General features: G+C 39.4%; 1 protein-coding gene across 1 annotated transcript; it reads right to left on the bottom strand.

Moving 5' to 3' along the window:
• Positions 1-711: 711 nt before the first annotated feature.
• On the bottom strand, positions 712-17,055 carry LOC139742283 (CKLF-like MARVEL transmembrane domain-containing protein 5). Its single transcript, XM_071652861.1, has 4 exons — positions 16,882-17,055; positions 15,991-16,158; positions 14,295-14,390; positions 712-1,401 (listed from the first exon to the last, which is right to left on the bottom strand). The coding sequence occupies exons 1-4, from the start codon at positions 17,008-17,010 to the stop codon at positions 1,285-1,287; spliced, it is 510 nt and encodes a 169-aa protein (XP_071508962.1). The 5' UTR covers positions 17,011-17,055; the 3' UTR covers positions 712-1,284.
• Positions 17,056-17,925: the final 870 nt, after the last annotated feature.

A 17,925-nucleotide genomic window follows, 5' to 3' on the forward strand; every position in this document is an offset into this window, starting at 1 on the left:
AAAGAAATCATGTTCAGGAATTAAAACTCCCTCCCATAAATGTTTAAGACTTACATCAATCTGCAGTCTTTTGTCTGAATTTTGAAGATATGCAGCCACCACGGTCAGAAACATGAAATCTCTGTAAGGATTGGCCAAGATTTGGTCCTCATTATGAGACAACTGATGAAAGGAACAGTAGAATTTTAGCCAAAATTCAATCTCACTTTAGTGCATTGTAGTCCTGGTTTTATAGTGGAAATAACCCATAAAAGACTGACTGCACAGAATTTTGCTTTAAACAAAAGGTATATATACAAATGTCACTAGTTTCAAAATTCATGGATACTAAATACTGCATGTGGATGAGAAATATTGTACAAACAGTCCTGCTTATAGTCCTTGATGCTGAACAGTGTCTTCATGATGAATAGACCACTGTAAGTTTGATGTTGCCGGTAAATATTCCATCACACCTCCCAATTCTGAAATCAAATTACTTGGAAAAAAACTGGAAAAAAATATTTCAAAATCGGGATTTTTTTTTCTTATTTCCCACATGCCACTATAATGTATTAGCAGCAAACTATAAATGTTTGAACTCAAGGACGAATAAGGCTTCTTCTTTCCTGACGGAATCTTGTAAATAGAATATTGTGATGAATCCTTAGGTGAAAAAGAAGATGATAAATGGCAAAATTCACAGGTTTTTTTTGTCAATTTAATAAACAAAAAACAAGACTAGATGAAACGCCTGTACCAAATGTAGTCGCACACTATCACATTCTTCTACTTCAAGCTAAGTCTCTTTTTCAGTCAATAGTCTTTACAGATCTTGTGACTGACAATTTCTACCTAAGACACCTTTTCCTAAGACATCTTACAATTATCTGTGGCAGTGATGCTAGGCAGGGAGCCAGTCCCTGAAAGCAGCCTGCATTGAGATACATTCATGAGTTAAAGTTGGCAGAATTCCTTTGATCTGGAATTGGGAAGACACGGTGACTGAATGATACTGGTGGTAGGTGTGGCTTGCTATAACAACAAACACTTACACAAATAACAAACAAAAGTGTATAAATTGGGATAGATGAATTGGAGCTATGGGCACTGAAATATGAATTTATCGAAAACAGACTTAACACATCACTTACTGTATGTACAAGATGGTAAAAATAGATCAGTGGCTAAAATGCTCACTTGTTGTACAACTTTTAACAGTGGACATTATATAATACCCTTGTGAATTGTTTTTAAGTGAGAAACACCTGAATGCAGCTAGGATGCCCTCTCTCTTGAGACCCATCAGTAGTCGACATTATACTGGGCGTTTGAAGTTTGCCGCGTCTTGTTCTCGCGCCATCTTTTGCTGGAGTACCAGACGCCCGCTCCGTAGCTTGCCACAGCAATGAATCCAAACACCTTCAATGTAAATAGAAACATCATTAATCATGTGAATTTCTCTGTGAACCTGATGACATATATTATGTAATATGACATAAAACAAGAAAGAGGGATTCAATTTTCACACAGAAGGACAAAAACAATGGTTACGATGATAAAATGTTAAACTTTTTTTTTAAATATTAGTATTCCTTTTTTTTTTCAGTTCTAGGGCACTAATAACAAGGAGATATTAATTAAAAGAAAAAAAAAACTAGAAGGCTTTGTTCCATTCAATGTTACCACCAAATTCAATTCAGGATTTCAAGATTTCAAGTATGGCTAATTTCTTAAAAATTAAGAACCATTTCTCTGGTTGCCATATCGATCCAAACTCTTGAGAAGACAGGCTTGGAGCAAGGAACATGAAAGCCAGTTGAACATTAAGCATACAAGCATCGTATTTCTGTCCACTTTAGTAGCAGCTTACATAAAAAAAAAAAAATCTTTATGTGTCCTGTTTTTTACATACTTAATAATTGCTGCTGAAAATATTGACAGGGACAGTAAACTGCTGCTCACTAGGTTTGATGTGATTTAGGACTGATCCATAAAACATAAGTGGCTTCTTTTGTCAAGGCAATTTATTGACATCTGCTTTTCCATGACTCGGAGCATGGGCGAAGCAGACTATGGTTTCTTTTCTTTCTATAGCAGTGTACTGTGGCTACACACAGATTACAGATGCCACATACAGGTCGCATGTACATCATTGCTGCCTCTGTCGACGGCTACACTGCCTGCATCCCAAGAACAGCATGGGATGGATGTAGGTGTATGCAGTCAACAAGCCCCTTGAGATTTCTCCCAAGCTTGGCGAGACCTTAGGGGGCAGGAAGGGCTCCTGTCAAGCCCCATCTACAAGCCAAAGTTGGGTTCTAGACATTCCACCCCATTAATTGAAAGTGCTTGGCTATCTTACACTTCCTAAATATTATGGACAATTACGTCAATCATTTGTAATTTCTAAGGTTTGGGGAGTACATTGACTTGAACTGCAGCATACAATGGTAAAATTGTACAATTTTATTTTTCAGAGATTAGAGGTAATTCTAATGAGAAAAAAAAAAACATGAGGAAAAAAAATTGTGTGAAACTGTCAGAATGTTACCACAATCAAATACTAGTACAAATTTTAATACACATACACTTTACACGTCTTTTCCAGTTGACCAGAGAGACTCAAAGTGACAAAAACAACAACAAAAAACCTCTATAGAGGCCATACAGTTGTATGTGTATTGTGTTAATTTCTTTTTTAGTCAATAGCTCACAAAATAAAATAAATAGAATAACACGTCGCAAAAATATTGCTCTTTGTGATAGAGATGCGATTTGTATCATTTTCAAGTTAGAAAATCATTCAGAGATTTTCTCTTAAAAAAGGATCTTATATAGTCATTCCATCACTGTGATTCTCGACTGGGTGTACTTGTGAAATTGTCCCAAAAGGCATAATTTGTGGAATGCAGAGTACATTGTCATAATACAGAACCACGGATGACAAAGGATCTGAGATTGCCAACATGACGTTTTATCTATATGATACATAAATACACTATCAAAGTATGGTATATTCTAGGACAAACAAGACTAATGCTTTGGTTATAAACATGAATGGTCAGTCACTTGATTTTGACTTTTCCCAATCCGCACTTTACTTTGTGTTACAGTCCCTTTGTGTAAATGGCACATTCCTGAACCAATCAGATCCAAGAAAGCACTTTTCTTTGATAAAAGGATACACATTCATTTCCCTGTAACTTCAATTTTAAATGTGATCAATTTAATGGTATAAAGGTTACTATTTCATTTCCTCACACTTCAGATGTATCCAGCTTTTTCTGCCTTAAGGTGATAAGCACAATCAGGGTATGCAATCATGACTTTCTCACTTAAAAAAATTGTAACTTCTAAAAGAATGCACCAACTGACTTAAAAATTCACACGCAGCATGCTAAGACATCAGTAATCACATGTGGTAAGACAATAGCTAATTTCCTCTCATTTACTGTTCATTATTAAAGATTAATTACCAAAAAGTCCCCCAAAACCCATGTAATGCGTCAAAAAAAGTGTTTTACAACTTACGTAAAATCAAGATTTGAGGTCCATATTTTAAGTCTACCCCTATGTGTTTGGTATCAAATTAATGGATTTTTTCCTGGCATTGCTTGCATGCAATAAAAAACAGTGGTTCTTTCAGCTGGAGAAAGTTATGAGGTCTGAAGTCCCGTCCTGGTAGGAGTGTAATGCTGGCTTATTTCTGTGGCATTGTGACCTTTTAACCCATGCTGTACAGCTATACATGGAGAAACAGCTCATTTTTCTGCTTTTCCTGAAAGTACTGAAGACACACTACAATATGGTGCGCTGTTTGCCAATAAATGTTCAGCCAGTTTTGAGTTTTGAGCCATTGTCAAATGCTGAGGAATATAAGTGCAGCCGTTTTTCAGTATTTTCAGCGAGGTATATCCTAATTTGACTACTTAAAAGAATCTTTTCCCCTTATTGAATATCCTTGTTTTTTTAACCATGAATTGTACATATGTAGAAATCTATTGTGTGAAAATTTTAGCAAATTCGAGCAATAGGAACTTATTTTTTTACAAATTGCTGAGGATAAAAAAGACCGATCCACGCCCATGTTATACTGCATGAAGGTCATATGATAAGTGTTCAGTGTTCATATTTCAATGCTTGTTCAATTTCTAAAGATATCATAAGCAAAAACATAGTATTTTGGCTTAATATGTCATTGTTCGAGTGTCACAGCTTGGATATCAACTCAAGTCATCATAAATCTCACACTCATTCTTCTATCTGTGTTTACAAATATGAGAATTGATCCAAACACTTTGCGCACATTCAAGGTCAAACTGTACAGATAATTTTTTGATGAAAAATATCATATCTTCCAAAGTACCAGCCCTAATTTCATAAAAATTTGTAATAATGGCCACTATATGTCTGTTACCTATTCCTGAAAGTTTTGCCTCTTCACTCTTTGGCAAAAGTGAAATATGATAAAATATGTAAAAGTGGTTTTATTTGAATTCAAAATAATGCCTACAAAATTGATCATCCATTTCGAGAAGTGAAAATAAGAAATTCATTCATATTTTGTGATATTTCATGGCTATGTGCTGGTGGTGAATGGAAGGAATATTTATCAGGAATATCTAACAGCAATATCAGATGAAAAAAACATTCTCCTTTTTTTTAATGAATTTTTCCAATATATTAGTCATTTCAATGTACAGTAATTCGACACCTCTAATTAAAATGCTAATTTATGCGCAGTTTAATGCAAAATTTTGATTCTTTCTTTACATGAAATGAAAATTTGAACACTCAGCTACGACAAACAGCAAAAAAAACATTTTAACCAAGTTTTTTCATTTTCCCCCTGTTACACAATTGCATACCCTGATTGTGCTATTGACCACAATAAATTGTACAGGACTCCTCATACTGATAAAGAAAAGATCAACTTCATCAGGCACATATGCTGCATACACATGCAGTTATAGTCTTCAATGCATAATACATTTATAACTAATTGTTTTCTAGTCTGAAATTTGATCTTTGATGTTGACACACACTTGTAATGACCAAACTCAGTTATTTGATGTGATGTTCTTGTACGAGTATTAATGCACAGCCTTGATACTGCTATGCAGGCAACTCCCATTAGCTAACAAAGTCCTCAAGACCTGCAGTTTTCTTTTGACATACACATTTGTATCAACATTTTGTTGTAACGGAAGGGAATTTTACACAATACATGTTAGTTAGGATAATTTTGGGTCCTGAATTTTTACTTTGTTGTAACAAAATTTGGTTACAATTTGTGTTGGTTTAAGAGGAGCACCTGTACAGCATGTACTATTAAAATATAATATTGTGATATTTCTTCCAACAATAAGCAATGGAATACAGTGTACATGCTACTTGTACAGTGTATGTCATTAGTCAAACCGAATTGTTGTCATGAGAACTTCTGAGAAAGCTTGCTAACAACCTGATATAGTTCTTTCATAAACAATGAAACACTAGCAAAAATGGGTCTAATATTAACTTCAAACTTGTGCATAAATTATCATGTAAATCATCTGACAGCCTAAGGTGCTTAAAATATTCTAGCTTTAAAATGAGTCCCAAAGTTGTGATGATTAATCATAGTCAAAGTTAACTTCAGTGAGTGGTCAAATCATACTCAGTAACTTCATAACTGGTGCAGTCATTCTAAAGAACTTTACAAACTTCATTGTGGTTTGGAACTAGTTGCAGTAATCTCATGCTGTATAATCTGTAGATTCAAGCACAAGCACTTCACCCTTAATGCATCCTCTCACCTATGACAATGCATACATTAATCATTACCAAAAAGAAACTAAAGGGAACTCCTGAAAAGAAATGATGAACAACTGCCTGCTTTTATCACATAATCCTTTTATATCATTCTTTTTGGGAATTGATCTTACAAACACCTTCAGGTCTCTGTTTATTCAACCACTTTCTGGGGTGTTTTAGCAGACCTACATATTTGTTGTTTTTCACTATGGTGAACTATCTCTTTCATCAGCATTTTCTCTGTTTGGTTTTTATCAGATTTTAGAAACTAGAGAAGCACTCTGAGAGCGCTGACCTCCGCCAAGCATGCAGCTCATTTCCACCACTGATCCCTTGTTCTGCCATAGAGATATCAGTGATTTCCACCCATACGTACTTATAGCATTGTGTGCTGTCCCAATACAGAAGCCTTTGTTACGTCACAAAACCTCAGCTGCACGGCGCGCCTCGCCCTAGCAGAAACTAGAGCACGTACTATAGTGCGCGCATGCAAACCTAAAATACGTGCTGTCACAAATGTACACACTAGTAGTTATGTACACATACATGTATGATGTACTGTATGCCTGGCTGTTTTAATGTGTATGTACACAGGTGGACCAGATTAATGGAGAACATTCTATGTGGTATAGATATAGTACATACAGGCTGACCAGATCAGTGGAGAATTTTCTAGGTGGTATACAATGTAACTACACAGTACATGCATGTAAGAGGAAATACATTATAACTCACTCAATCTAGAATGATTTCACCCTTTCCAGAATTTTCTGGGAAGTGCTTACATATTTGGCTGAGTGAGGCACTGTCCCTGTAGCCCAATGTGATTGGTAGTTATTCTTGGTAATGATGTTTTGTACATAGTTAGGCAGTGAGTCATCCAGGTTTCCTGGAACTTGGACTGGCTAGTAGGTTGGAGAGAGTTATAGAATGTGCTAGAAGGGGTTGAATGGATAGTATATAAGCCAGAGAAATTCTGCAGTAGGCAGAGTACCCAACACCTCTGCTCTGAGAGTTACGTCACTTCTGGCTCTGAAGCGACTTGTTATAGTCAGTCCTGTGTTACCTGCTGACCTGTTATGTTTGTGGAGATAAGGCCTGGGAGACATTTTGCCTGCGGAGAATTTCTTCATTGGAGATAGACTCCATGTTTTTATGTCAATGGACATTGCTACAGCAAAGCTGTGACGGGCTGGATTCCTAGCTGGACAATATAAAGTGAATCATCCTTCAACGCATCGACTGGACGTGGTCGTTGGATTCTGCACATTTCGCTGTGAACATTATACCGTGGACCTATCACATGGACATATACCTGGATTAATACCAAGGATTATCGCAACCTGCGTTTGGATTTACGTCGAAGGAATCATTCATCGGTGCATCGCGGATCATTCATTTGTGCATTGAACATCGTATTTGGACACTTTCAAAGGATTACTTAATGCATGTAAGTGATATATTGCATGTAATGCCTACGTAAGTAATTCCATTACTGACTTATATTTGTTTCTTGTGATCATTATTGTACTGATGTGACGCCGATTACCAGTCTGTACCCACAATATCACTGTTAATAAACAGCCTGAACATCAGTTGATTGTTTCTTTTGTGCGATCATTCTCAGAGTGATTTTGGTCGTAACAAAATTGGGGGCTTGTGTCCGAGAAGTGAATTTAAGCCAAAACTTAGAATTTGGAACGTTCCGGAATCCAGAATATTGGTACAGACATAATACCAGTTGAGTTGGTTGTTCAATTGTATATTGTGTGTAATACATTGTGACAATGTCAATCAGTACAATGGATGTTCAGGCATTTGTTCAGAGGACAGATTTGTCCCTCAAAGATTTGCAAAGGTTACGCAAATGTGATTTGACTGCTATTGCACAGCATTTGAATGTTGATGTTCCACAAGGTGCAAGAAAGGCAGAGATTCTTGACTTAGTAGCTGGTCACATGGAGCTCAAAGAAGAAATCAACATTCCAGATCAAGCTCAAATTTCAGATCAAACACGGCTTGAGCTTGCTAGATTGGAACTGGAGAAAGAGAAGATGAGATTAGAAATAGAAAGAGAGAGGGAAAGAGAACAAAGAGAAATGGAAATGAAAGAAAGGGACAAACAAAGAGAAATTGAAATGAAGAAACTTGAAATGGAACAGAAGAAATTTGAAGTGGAGCAACAGGTGAAATTGCGTGAGATGGAAATGGCTCATGCACAGACTGTTGGAAATCATGAAAGGGCTCCCTCTGATTTTGATTTGGCAAAGAACATTCGATTGGTGCCAAAGTTTGAAGAAAACAGAGTTGATGCATATTTTGTGTCATTTGAGAAGGTGGCTAACAGTTTGAACTGGCCACAGGAATTATGGCCCTTGCTCCTTCAAAGTGTGTTTGTCGGCAAAGCAGCCGATGTGTACTCATCTCTCTCTGAAGAGCAATCACGTGACTATGCTACAGTCAAGAAAGCAGTGTTGAATGCTTATGAGTTGGTGCCAGAGGCGTACAGACACAAGTTCAGAAATTCGTACCGCAAACCAGGCCAGACACATGTTGAGTTTGCTCGTGAAAAAGAAATGATGTTCGATAGGTGGTACAGATCCCTGAAAGTGGATCAGGACTTTGATAACCTACGTGAGGTTGTTCTCTTGGAAGAATTCAAAAAGAGTGTTGCTTTCAGTGTGAGGTCGCATTTGGATGATCATAAAGTGACAAGTTTGCATAAAGCAGCCTTGATGGCTGATGAGTATGAGCTGACCCACAGAAATGACAACAGACCACCTTTCAGGAATTTCTCTGGAAACAAGAGAGACAAAATTCAGTCGAGCAATCCAAAGAATGCTGGTTCTGAAAAAGGCACGAGTTCTAAAACTTCATCGGCACCAAAGCCTCAATCTGACAAAGGGTCCAGTACAAGTGCAAATGTCATCAAATGTTTTCACTGTAACAAGACAGGGCATGTAAAGTCACAATGTTGGAAGTTGCAAAACAAAACAAAGAAGGACTTGGGATTTGTCATGTCAAAAAGTGTCCTACCCGAAAACAGTGTCCCGTTCAGTGAAACACAGGCCGTTGAAAGTCAATCTCCCAAATTCAAAGATAGGCTGAAGCAGGTGGATGAGAGCTATCGTAGCTTTTTGTTTGATGGTGAGGTGACCCCATGTACCTCTGGTGAGGCAGGTAAGCCAGTGGTCATCCTGCGGGATACGGGGGCTTCTCAGTCGTTGATGGTGGATGGTGGTATGACTTTTCCACCAGATAGTGCAGTGAATGCAAAAGTCTTGATTCAGACTGTTGATGGCAGTTATATGTCAGTTCCACTGTATAGAGTGGATTTGAAGTGTGACCTAGTTTCTGGTCCTGTTACTGTTGGAGTTGTTCCTGAGTTGCCCATGGCAGGCATTGACTTCCTGTTGGGGAATGACTTGGCTGGGGACAAGGTGGTTGCGTCTCCAGTTGTTTCGGAGAAACCAGTGGTGGTTGCTGAAACTGAGCAGTTGCAGGAGGAGTTTCCTGGGATTTTCCCAGATTGTGTTGTGACTAGGTCTCAGGCTCGTAGAGCTGTTCAAGATGATGCGGATTCTGTTGATGTGGAGGAGAATTCCGGTGTTTGGTTGGCAGAAACCTTTTTCAAGGATTTGAATGATGGGGTTGCTGTATTAGGCTCCGAGGCTAACAGTGATGGGCTGTTTAGCAAGTCTTCCTTGGTTGAAGCACAGCAGGCAGACTCTGAGTTGAAAGGCTTGTCTCAGACGGCGTGTTCTGAGGCTGAGGCTGAAAAGGTCCCTGAGTGCTATTATGTCAAAGATGGCATTTTGATGAGGAAGTGGAGACCTCCCCATAGGCCAGCTGATGAGGATTGGACGGTGGTCCGTCAAGTTGTTGTCCCTCCTAGTTACCGCGGTGAGATCTTGAGGATTGCTCACGAGTTACCTGTTGGCGGCCATTTAGGCGTCAGAAAGACAAAGGATCGGATCATGAGGCATTTTTATTGGCCAGGGTTGAATGTGGATGTGGCTGAGTTTTGCAAGACTTGTCACACATGTCAGGTGGCTGGTAAACCACAGCATTCGGTGAAGCCGGCGCCATTGATTCCGATACCTGCGTTTGAAGAACCATTCAGTCGGGTTCTAGTTGACTGTGTTGGACCTTTGCCTAGGACTAGGTCGGGTCACAAGTACCTCTTGACAATCATGGATATGTCTACACGGTTTCCAGAGGCTATCCCATTGCGAAACATCACTGCTAAGACTGTGGTAGATGCTCTAGTGCAATTTTTCACTAGGTATGGGTTGCCCAAGGAAGTGCAGTCTGACCAAGGGTCAAATTTCATGTCAGGCATATTTCAAGAGGTGATGTATCGTTTGGGTGTGAAGCAGCTGAAGTCATCAGCTTATCATCCCCAGTCCCAAGGTGCGTTGGAGCGCTACCACCAGACCCTAAAGACAATGATTAGGGCATTTTGTGAGGAGTATCCCGAGGATTGGGATAAGGGCATCCCTTTCCTGCTGTTTGCAACGAGGGACTCCCCAAATGAGTCAACGGGTTTCAGCCCATTTGAGTTGGTGTACGGTCATGAAGTTAGGGGCCCACTGAAGCTCATCAAAGAGAAATTCATGACTGAGGATGATGAGGTCCACCTACTTGACTACGTGTCAAAGTTTCGTGAAAGGCTTTCAAAGGCTTGTGAGGTAGCTAGGGAACACTTGAAAGTGTCACAAGACTCTATGAAGAGAAAGGCAGACAAAAATGCCAAAGCCCGAACTTTCAACCCAGGTGACAAAGTTCTTGTACTGCTGCCCATACAAGGTGAACCACTGAAAGCCAAGTTCAGTGGCCCATACTGTGTCAAAAAGAAACTCAATGATGTGAACTATGTGATCAGTACGCCAGACAGACGCAAAGATCAGAGGGTGTGTCATGTAAACATGCTGAAAGAGTACTATGAGAGAAAGGCTAGTCAGCCGGTAGGCGTAGCTCAGGTGGTAGAAGAAGAAGTAGATGAAGAGGGAGAAGCTCAAGATGAGAATGGAAGTGAGCCCTCTAGTGCCAGGTTGTCTAACTCAGAGATGTTAGGGAAAGTAGATGAGGCACTGAACTACCTACCTGATAATCAGAGGAAAGATGTGACTAGTCTGTTACATGAGTACAAAGAATTGTGTAAAGACAAACCAGGCTGCACCCCTCTGGCTGTACATGATGTTGATGTAGGAGATGCTGACCCTATCAAGCAAAACCCTTACAGGTTAAACCCGAGCAAACTGCAAAAAGTAAGGGAAGAGGTTCAATACATGCTAGACAATGACATAATAGAACCGAGTAAAAGCAGTTGGAGCTCTCCAATCGTCATGGTGCCCAAACCGGATGGGTCTCAAAGATTCTGTATAGATTACAGAAAGGTGAATGCCGTGACGAAAACAGACTCTTTCCCCATTCCCAGACTAGAAGACTGCATTGACAGGGTCAGAAATTCTGCATATGTCAGTAAGATAGACCTTCTAAAGGGATACTGGCAAGTGCCCTTGACCGACAAAGCCAGAGAGATTTCTGCCTTTTCTACACCAGATGGCTTGTTCCAATGCAAAGTAATGCCATTCGGCATGAAAAATGCTCCGGCCACCTTCCAACGGCTGACAAACCAAATCATTGCCGGACTTGACAATTGTGTAGTATACATTGATGACATCCTAGTGTACAGTGACACGTGGGAGGAGCACATTACACACTTGCGGCAACTTTTTGATCGACTCAAGGAGGCCGGATTGGTGATTAATCTGGCAAAGAGTGAATTTGCAAAGGCCAAAGTGGTGTATCTCAGGCATGTAGTCGGTCAGGGACAAGTATTGCCAAGAGAAGCCAAGGTAGAGGCTATACTAGGCTTTCCCATCCCCCAATCCAAGAAGGAGTTGCTCAGATTTCTGGGCATGGCTGGTTTCTACAGGAAATTTGTACCGAATTTCAGCACTGTAGTCACCCCCCTAACAAACCTGCTGAAGGGCAAGGCAAAGTACACCTGGACTGATGAGTGTCAAAGAGCCTTCGAGAAACTAAAGGCAGTCCTTGCTAATGAGCCTGTTTTGGCAGCTCCTGACTTCGCAAAGCCATTCAAGGTGGCAATAGATGCTAGCGATGTAGGAGTGGGAGCGGTTTTGCTCCAAGAAGATGAAGAAGGCACTGAACGACCAGTTAGCTACTTCTCCAAAAAACTGAATACATACCAGAAGAAGTACTCCACAATCGAGAAGGAGGCTCTGAGTCTCATCCTTGCTCTCCAGCAATACGAAGTGTACTTGACAAATAGCAAAGGGGAGATCACGGTCTATACTGACCACAACCCCTTGGTCTTTTTAGACCGGTTCAAAATGAAGAACAACAGGTTGTTCAGATGGAGCATGATGACGCAGCCATATGCACTCAAAATCAAACATGTGGCAGGCAAAAACAATGTAATTGCCGACGCTCTGTCAAGAGTGTAACATGAAGAGAGTATCAAAGGTGAAAAGTTTTCACCGCATATTATTTCCAGTGTATGTGTTTAGCATATTCATTAATGTGTGCAAAACAGTTTGATATGATTATATAAGCTCCGAGAATCCAAGCAATATCATTGTAAATAGTATCCATGAAAAGAGAACATGGAATTAATACAGCTATCCAAAAGGCATGTGATAGTATGTGATTATTGTTGCTTGACTTGGACTTTACCTCACATTCGTTGCAAATAACAATGAGAAATTGTGAAGGTAAAAGAAACCCTTGCTACAGCAAGGCTTTCTTTTTCCCATGGGGGATGGTGTCACAAATGTACACACTAGTAGTTATGTACACATACATGTATGATGTACTGTATGCCTGGCTGTTTTAATGTGTATGTACACAGGTGGACCAGATTAATGGAGAACATTCTATGTGGTATAGATATAGTACATACAGGCTGACCAGATCAGTGGAGAATTTTCTAGGTGGTATACAATGTAACTACACAGTACATGCATGTAAGAGGAAATACATTATAACTCACTCAATCTAGAATGATTTCACCCTTTCCAGAATTTTCTGGGAAGTGCTTACATATTTGGCTGAGTGAGGCACTGTCCCTGTAGCCCAATGTGATTGGTAGTTATTCTTGGTAATGATGTTTTGTACATAGTTAGGCAGTGAGTCATCCAGGTTTCCTGGAACTTGGACTGGCTAGTAGGTTGGAGAGAGTTATAGAATGTGCTAGAAGGGGTTGAATGGATAGTATATAAGCCAGAGAAATTCTGCAGTAGGCAGAGTACCCAACACCTCTGCTCTGAGAGTTACGTCACTTCTGGCTCTGAAGCGACTTGTTATAGTCAGTCCTGTGTTACCTGCTGACCTGTTATGTTTGTGGAGATAAGGCCTGGGAGACATTTTGCCTGCGGAGAATTTCTTCATTGGAGATAGACTCCATGTTTTTATGTCAATGGACATTGCTACAGCAAAGCTGTGACGGGCTGGATTCCTAGCTGGACAATATAAAGTGAATCATCCTTCAACGCATCGACTGGACGTGGTCGTTGGATTCTGCACATTTCGCTGTGAACATTATACCGTGGACCTATCACATGGACATATACCTGGATTAATACCAAGGATTATCGCAACCTGCGTTTGGATTTACGTCGAAGGAATCATTCATCGGTGCATCGCGGATCATTCATTTGTGCATTGAACATCGTATTTGGACACTTTCAAAGGATTACTTAATGCATGTAAGTGATATATTGCGTGTAATGCCTACGTAAGTAATTCCATTACTGACTTATATTTGTTTCTTGTGATCATTATTGTACTGATGTGACGCCGATTACCAGTCTGTACCCACAATATCACTGTTAATAAACAGCCTGAACATCAGTTGATTGTTTCTTTTGTGCGATCATTCTCAGAGTGATTTTGGTCGTAGCAGTGCAGCCTGAACTCCCAAGTTCATTGACCCTACCTGTCAAAATATCAAAAATCCTAAATAAATTCCCCAAAAATTCTTGGATCACTAACAAAAGTTAATCATTTGTTACTTGTGTCATTCTCAACCTTTCCTGCAAGTTTCATCTCAATCCGTTTATTACTTTTTGAGTTATTTTGCACACGGACAAATGAACTAACTAACGAACAAACCAACGGTAACGAAAACATAACCTCCTCCCTTGGCGGTGGTAATAAATGATATGAAATGAATACAAAGGGAGAATAAAGTGTGAACATCTGTGACAAAATACGATATTGCTGCACGAGAGCAGGCTTTCCACTGACACGGTTGTCACTAAACAAGTTACTGTAGCACTGGATCAAATTACAGCTCGCACCTTGCAGAAAAACAAAAACAAAAACAAAACAGAACAAAAAACCACATAGAAGATGGCTGGATATATCATGAATCCACATAAATCCATGAATACATAGTTAAGTCTACAATTTTGCAATGATGCAAATAACAACAACACCAAAGAGATAGACTGGGACATGGAGTAGATGATATATTAGGTACTTACTGCTGATGCGATGCAGACTGGGCAAAGTATACTGATGATCAGTGGAATACCCAGAGCTATGTAGAGCACGATGGCTGCTAAACAGTGCAAGACATCCTGTACAGACATGATATAAAGAAATATTAAAAGTGACTGACTCACTGAGTCAGAGCCCACATAGAATTGAATGTGTAGACAGAGTATATTGATGATCAGTGGGATGCAAGGAGCTATGTAGAGCATGATGGCTGCCAAAAAACAGTGCACAACATCCTGTACAGACATAATGATATAAAGAAATAAAGTGACTTACTCAAGTGAGTCAGAGCCCCACATAGAATTGAACTGGATACAAAGAAAGAAGAATGACCGAGACTCGCCAATCACCCTTCACGGACTTTTGTGTGATCAGAAATCAACCTTTCACTTCCAAGAAACCTCATTTCTGTACTGTTGTTTGGTGCTGTATCTTTTCATTTTACAAGGCTCACAATTCATTATTTTTGCCTCTATTATAAAAAGTAAAAAAAATTCTTTCATTTTCTTTTTTCTTTTTGAGCTCTCTGTTGTCCTATTCACAACTGTTTGTTTTGGTTGCATAGTTTTCAAATGACTCTAATTGCTAAATTCAGGACTGATTCTTATACACATCTTAGGAAGAATAAAGTTCAGTTTATTTTCTCTAAAACTGGAAGATTTCTTTCTGATTTTCTGCAGGTTTTACGAATTTAACTAGTGGCATCCAAACCTCCTCCAATATACAACGTGCATTAGAATTCAGAGGTACCATTTTGATGTTGACAAGACAATTCTGCATGCAGCAAAATTCACAACCAACTTGGTGTGTAACTGCTGAAAAACCTTGTGAAGCGGACGGACTGAATATATTTTGCATTAAAAACAGTTCTTTGATTTACTGCACTATGACACAAACTCAATCAAATCAATTAATACATTAATTACATGAAACACTGCTAAATTTTATGAAGTCTTTATAAATCCAATGTATAAAAGCGATTTGTGAGTAAGTAGACTCGCTAAACATATGGCATATATATACAGGATTTACTCTCTCCCTTTGTTCATAATGGCAACATTAATGTTGTCAACAAACTTCATCATAATACAATGAGACATTTAAGGTACTGTAAACTGGGGGGACTTTGGACAGGTGGGTGACTTTGGACAGGAATTGTTTCACTTGCATTTTTATTTTGCTGTTGGTTTTTCTGAAAATATTTTTGTAGGTTATGAAAGGGGTATATGTGAATATTTGAATGACTGCACTTCTCTTGTATATTGCAAGCAGCAAAATATTGTAAGTGAAGCTGTTTGAACTGTCCAAAGTAACCCGCCTGTCCAATGTCCTCCCAGTTTACGGTATACATTACAAATCCATAATGCCATTTAATTACACCATACCATATAGATCTATTGCATGTAGATGCTAGCATACGTACTGTATACATTGAATATTTTGCGAGGATTTTTATTTCGCAAAGTTTTTATTTTCACAAATTTCGTGAGTCAGGTGCTATTCGTGAATCTAATTGTAGACATGCACAAATACTATCTGTGATCCCGACACGAATGTGACGGGCATGCATTTATTCCTCTCACGAAATTTGAAGGGGAAGTCCTGATTCATGAAAATTAAGAATCGCTGAATACATGTATATGTTGTATATGGCAATATATGGTAATCAGGGCAACTTACCGCTAAAAACCAGTTAACCTTTGTGACCTTTTTGTAGTTGTCTGTGCCGAACATGAAAAAGATGACTGTGGAGGTAAGGAATCCAGCCAGTGTTACAATGAGGAAGAGCACCGACACTGCCCCACCCGCAGCAAAGCAGATTAAGAAGAATGCCAAGAAGGACCAGCCCTGTATGAAAAGAAGGAAATAATGCTGTATGCAATACATTTTGCATGAAGAAAGACAACATTTCGTTAGACTTGAGAGACAATTTTGCCAGCAGTCGGGTGTGTGATTGAGAACAAGTGAAGTCCTTTTCCTCTCCAGGAGAGAACTGGTCTCATCAAACTGCTCATATTTCATATTGTGGGAGGGCACATATTTTTGCAAATTTACAATTTTGCAAATGTGAGTCAACTTGCAGAATTTGTGAAAATGAAAACCATAGATTTATCTATCATTTCCAAAAATGACACCCTAACGTTACTTAGCTTAAACATGCTTTTTTTGTTCTTCTTTTTTTTTAGGTGCAGTTAGGACCCTTCTTCGATTCCTTCTCATCCCTCTTCTGAAAGTCCACCCTCTATTCTAAGTTTAACTAAGTCTAAGGCTCTACAATATCCCCAGTTATAACTCCACAGGAGATCTTTGGGAGTTCTCCTCATCCAAGATCCAAGTAAGATCCAATTGCGGATCAATTAGTGTGTATCAATTAGGGATCTAACAGTTACTACTGTATCATATTCATAGGGAGGGTCTATAGTACACTGTACGTTAAAGACCTAACTAACGTTAGACTCTTACACAGACATGGACAGGAGGGAGGCGTGTACGTACACACATACAGTATACACTGCACAAGATAGAATCGACTAGACTAGATTCGAAGTCAGGAACAGAGTTCAAATTTACCATTTGCTTTGCCTTAAGGATTCCATGAATTGAAGAAACATAGTTCATGTCGAATCCACATTTGCGTCCTTTGTCAGGGGGGCCTGATGATGCTTTACCTGCCTCTCCTACTTGATCTATATCGGCCATTTCTTATTCAGCTTTTTGCACAAACCATTGATTGATGCCAGTGACAGAAAGTGTAACGTTAGTGTGTTGAAGCAGTGTTACATACATTACACAGCGGATCGTGTGTACAGTGTGGGTGTAAGGTGGGCCATGGGATTCACACACTGAGCTCGTATCTCGTGTGATCTCGTGTCGTGTGTTCATTACATAGCCTTTGTCAAAGACCCTCTGACACGAGCAGTGAGTCCCAGTATCGATTTTTCAGACCCGGAAAAAAAAAGATTACGTATAATTTTGTTGTTGTTATTGTTGTTTATTCGTGTTTCAGAAGCGTATTGAAGCAAATTTAGCTTGGGTAACTTTTTTTTTTTTTAATGGCCTTATTTATTTATTTATTTATTTATTTATTTATTTCGTTTTATTTATACAGGATGGCCCCGTCAGTAATCTTATTCTTCTCCTTCAATAGGCTGAAGATTCTTGCAGACTGTGCTATTGACATTATAATACAGTTTATTTACAGATATTCACAAGCACATAGAAAATTTGAAGGAAAACATAGGGGTCATCCCACGAGACCGACACCCACGAGTCATACGGACCACGAGACCGACATCAATAATAGGTTCATGAGTCATACAGCCCACGAGTTATACGGCTCAGGCATACAGCCCATGAGTTCGACACTACGCACCAAAGGCTCATGAGACCGACACTAAGCAAACACAGCCCACGAGACCGACACTAAGCAATAAAACCTCATGAGACCGACACTAAGCAAAGAAAGCCCACGAGACCGACAGTAGGCAAAGAAGGCCCACGAGACCGACATGGACCGACAGGATAAACAGCGCCATCTACATGTCAATTACCTGTACAGGGTCTTCCATGAACGGAAAATAACATACTAGTACTAGTACTGGAGGGTGCAATTTT

This window comes from Diadema antillarum, unplaced genomic scaffold (assembly GCF_040938485.1).
Source record: "Diadema antillarum isolate AM-2024a unplaced genomic scaffold, OU_Dant_1.0 seq00000994_RagTag, whole genome shotgun sequence".
Taxonomy (NCBI): Eukaryota; Metazoa; Echinodermata; class Echinoidea; order Diadematoida; family Diadematidae; genus Diadema; species Diadema antillarum.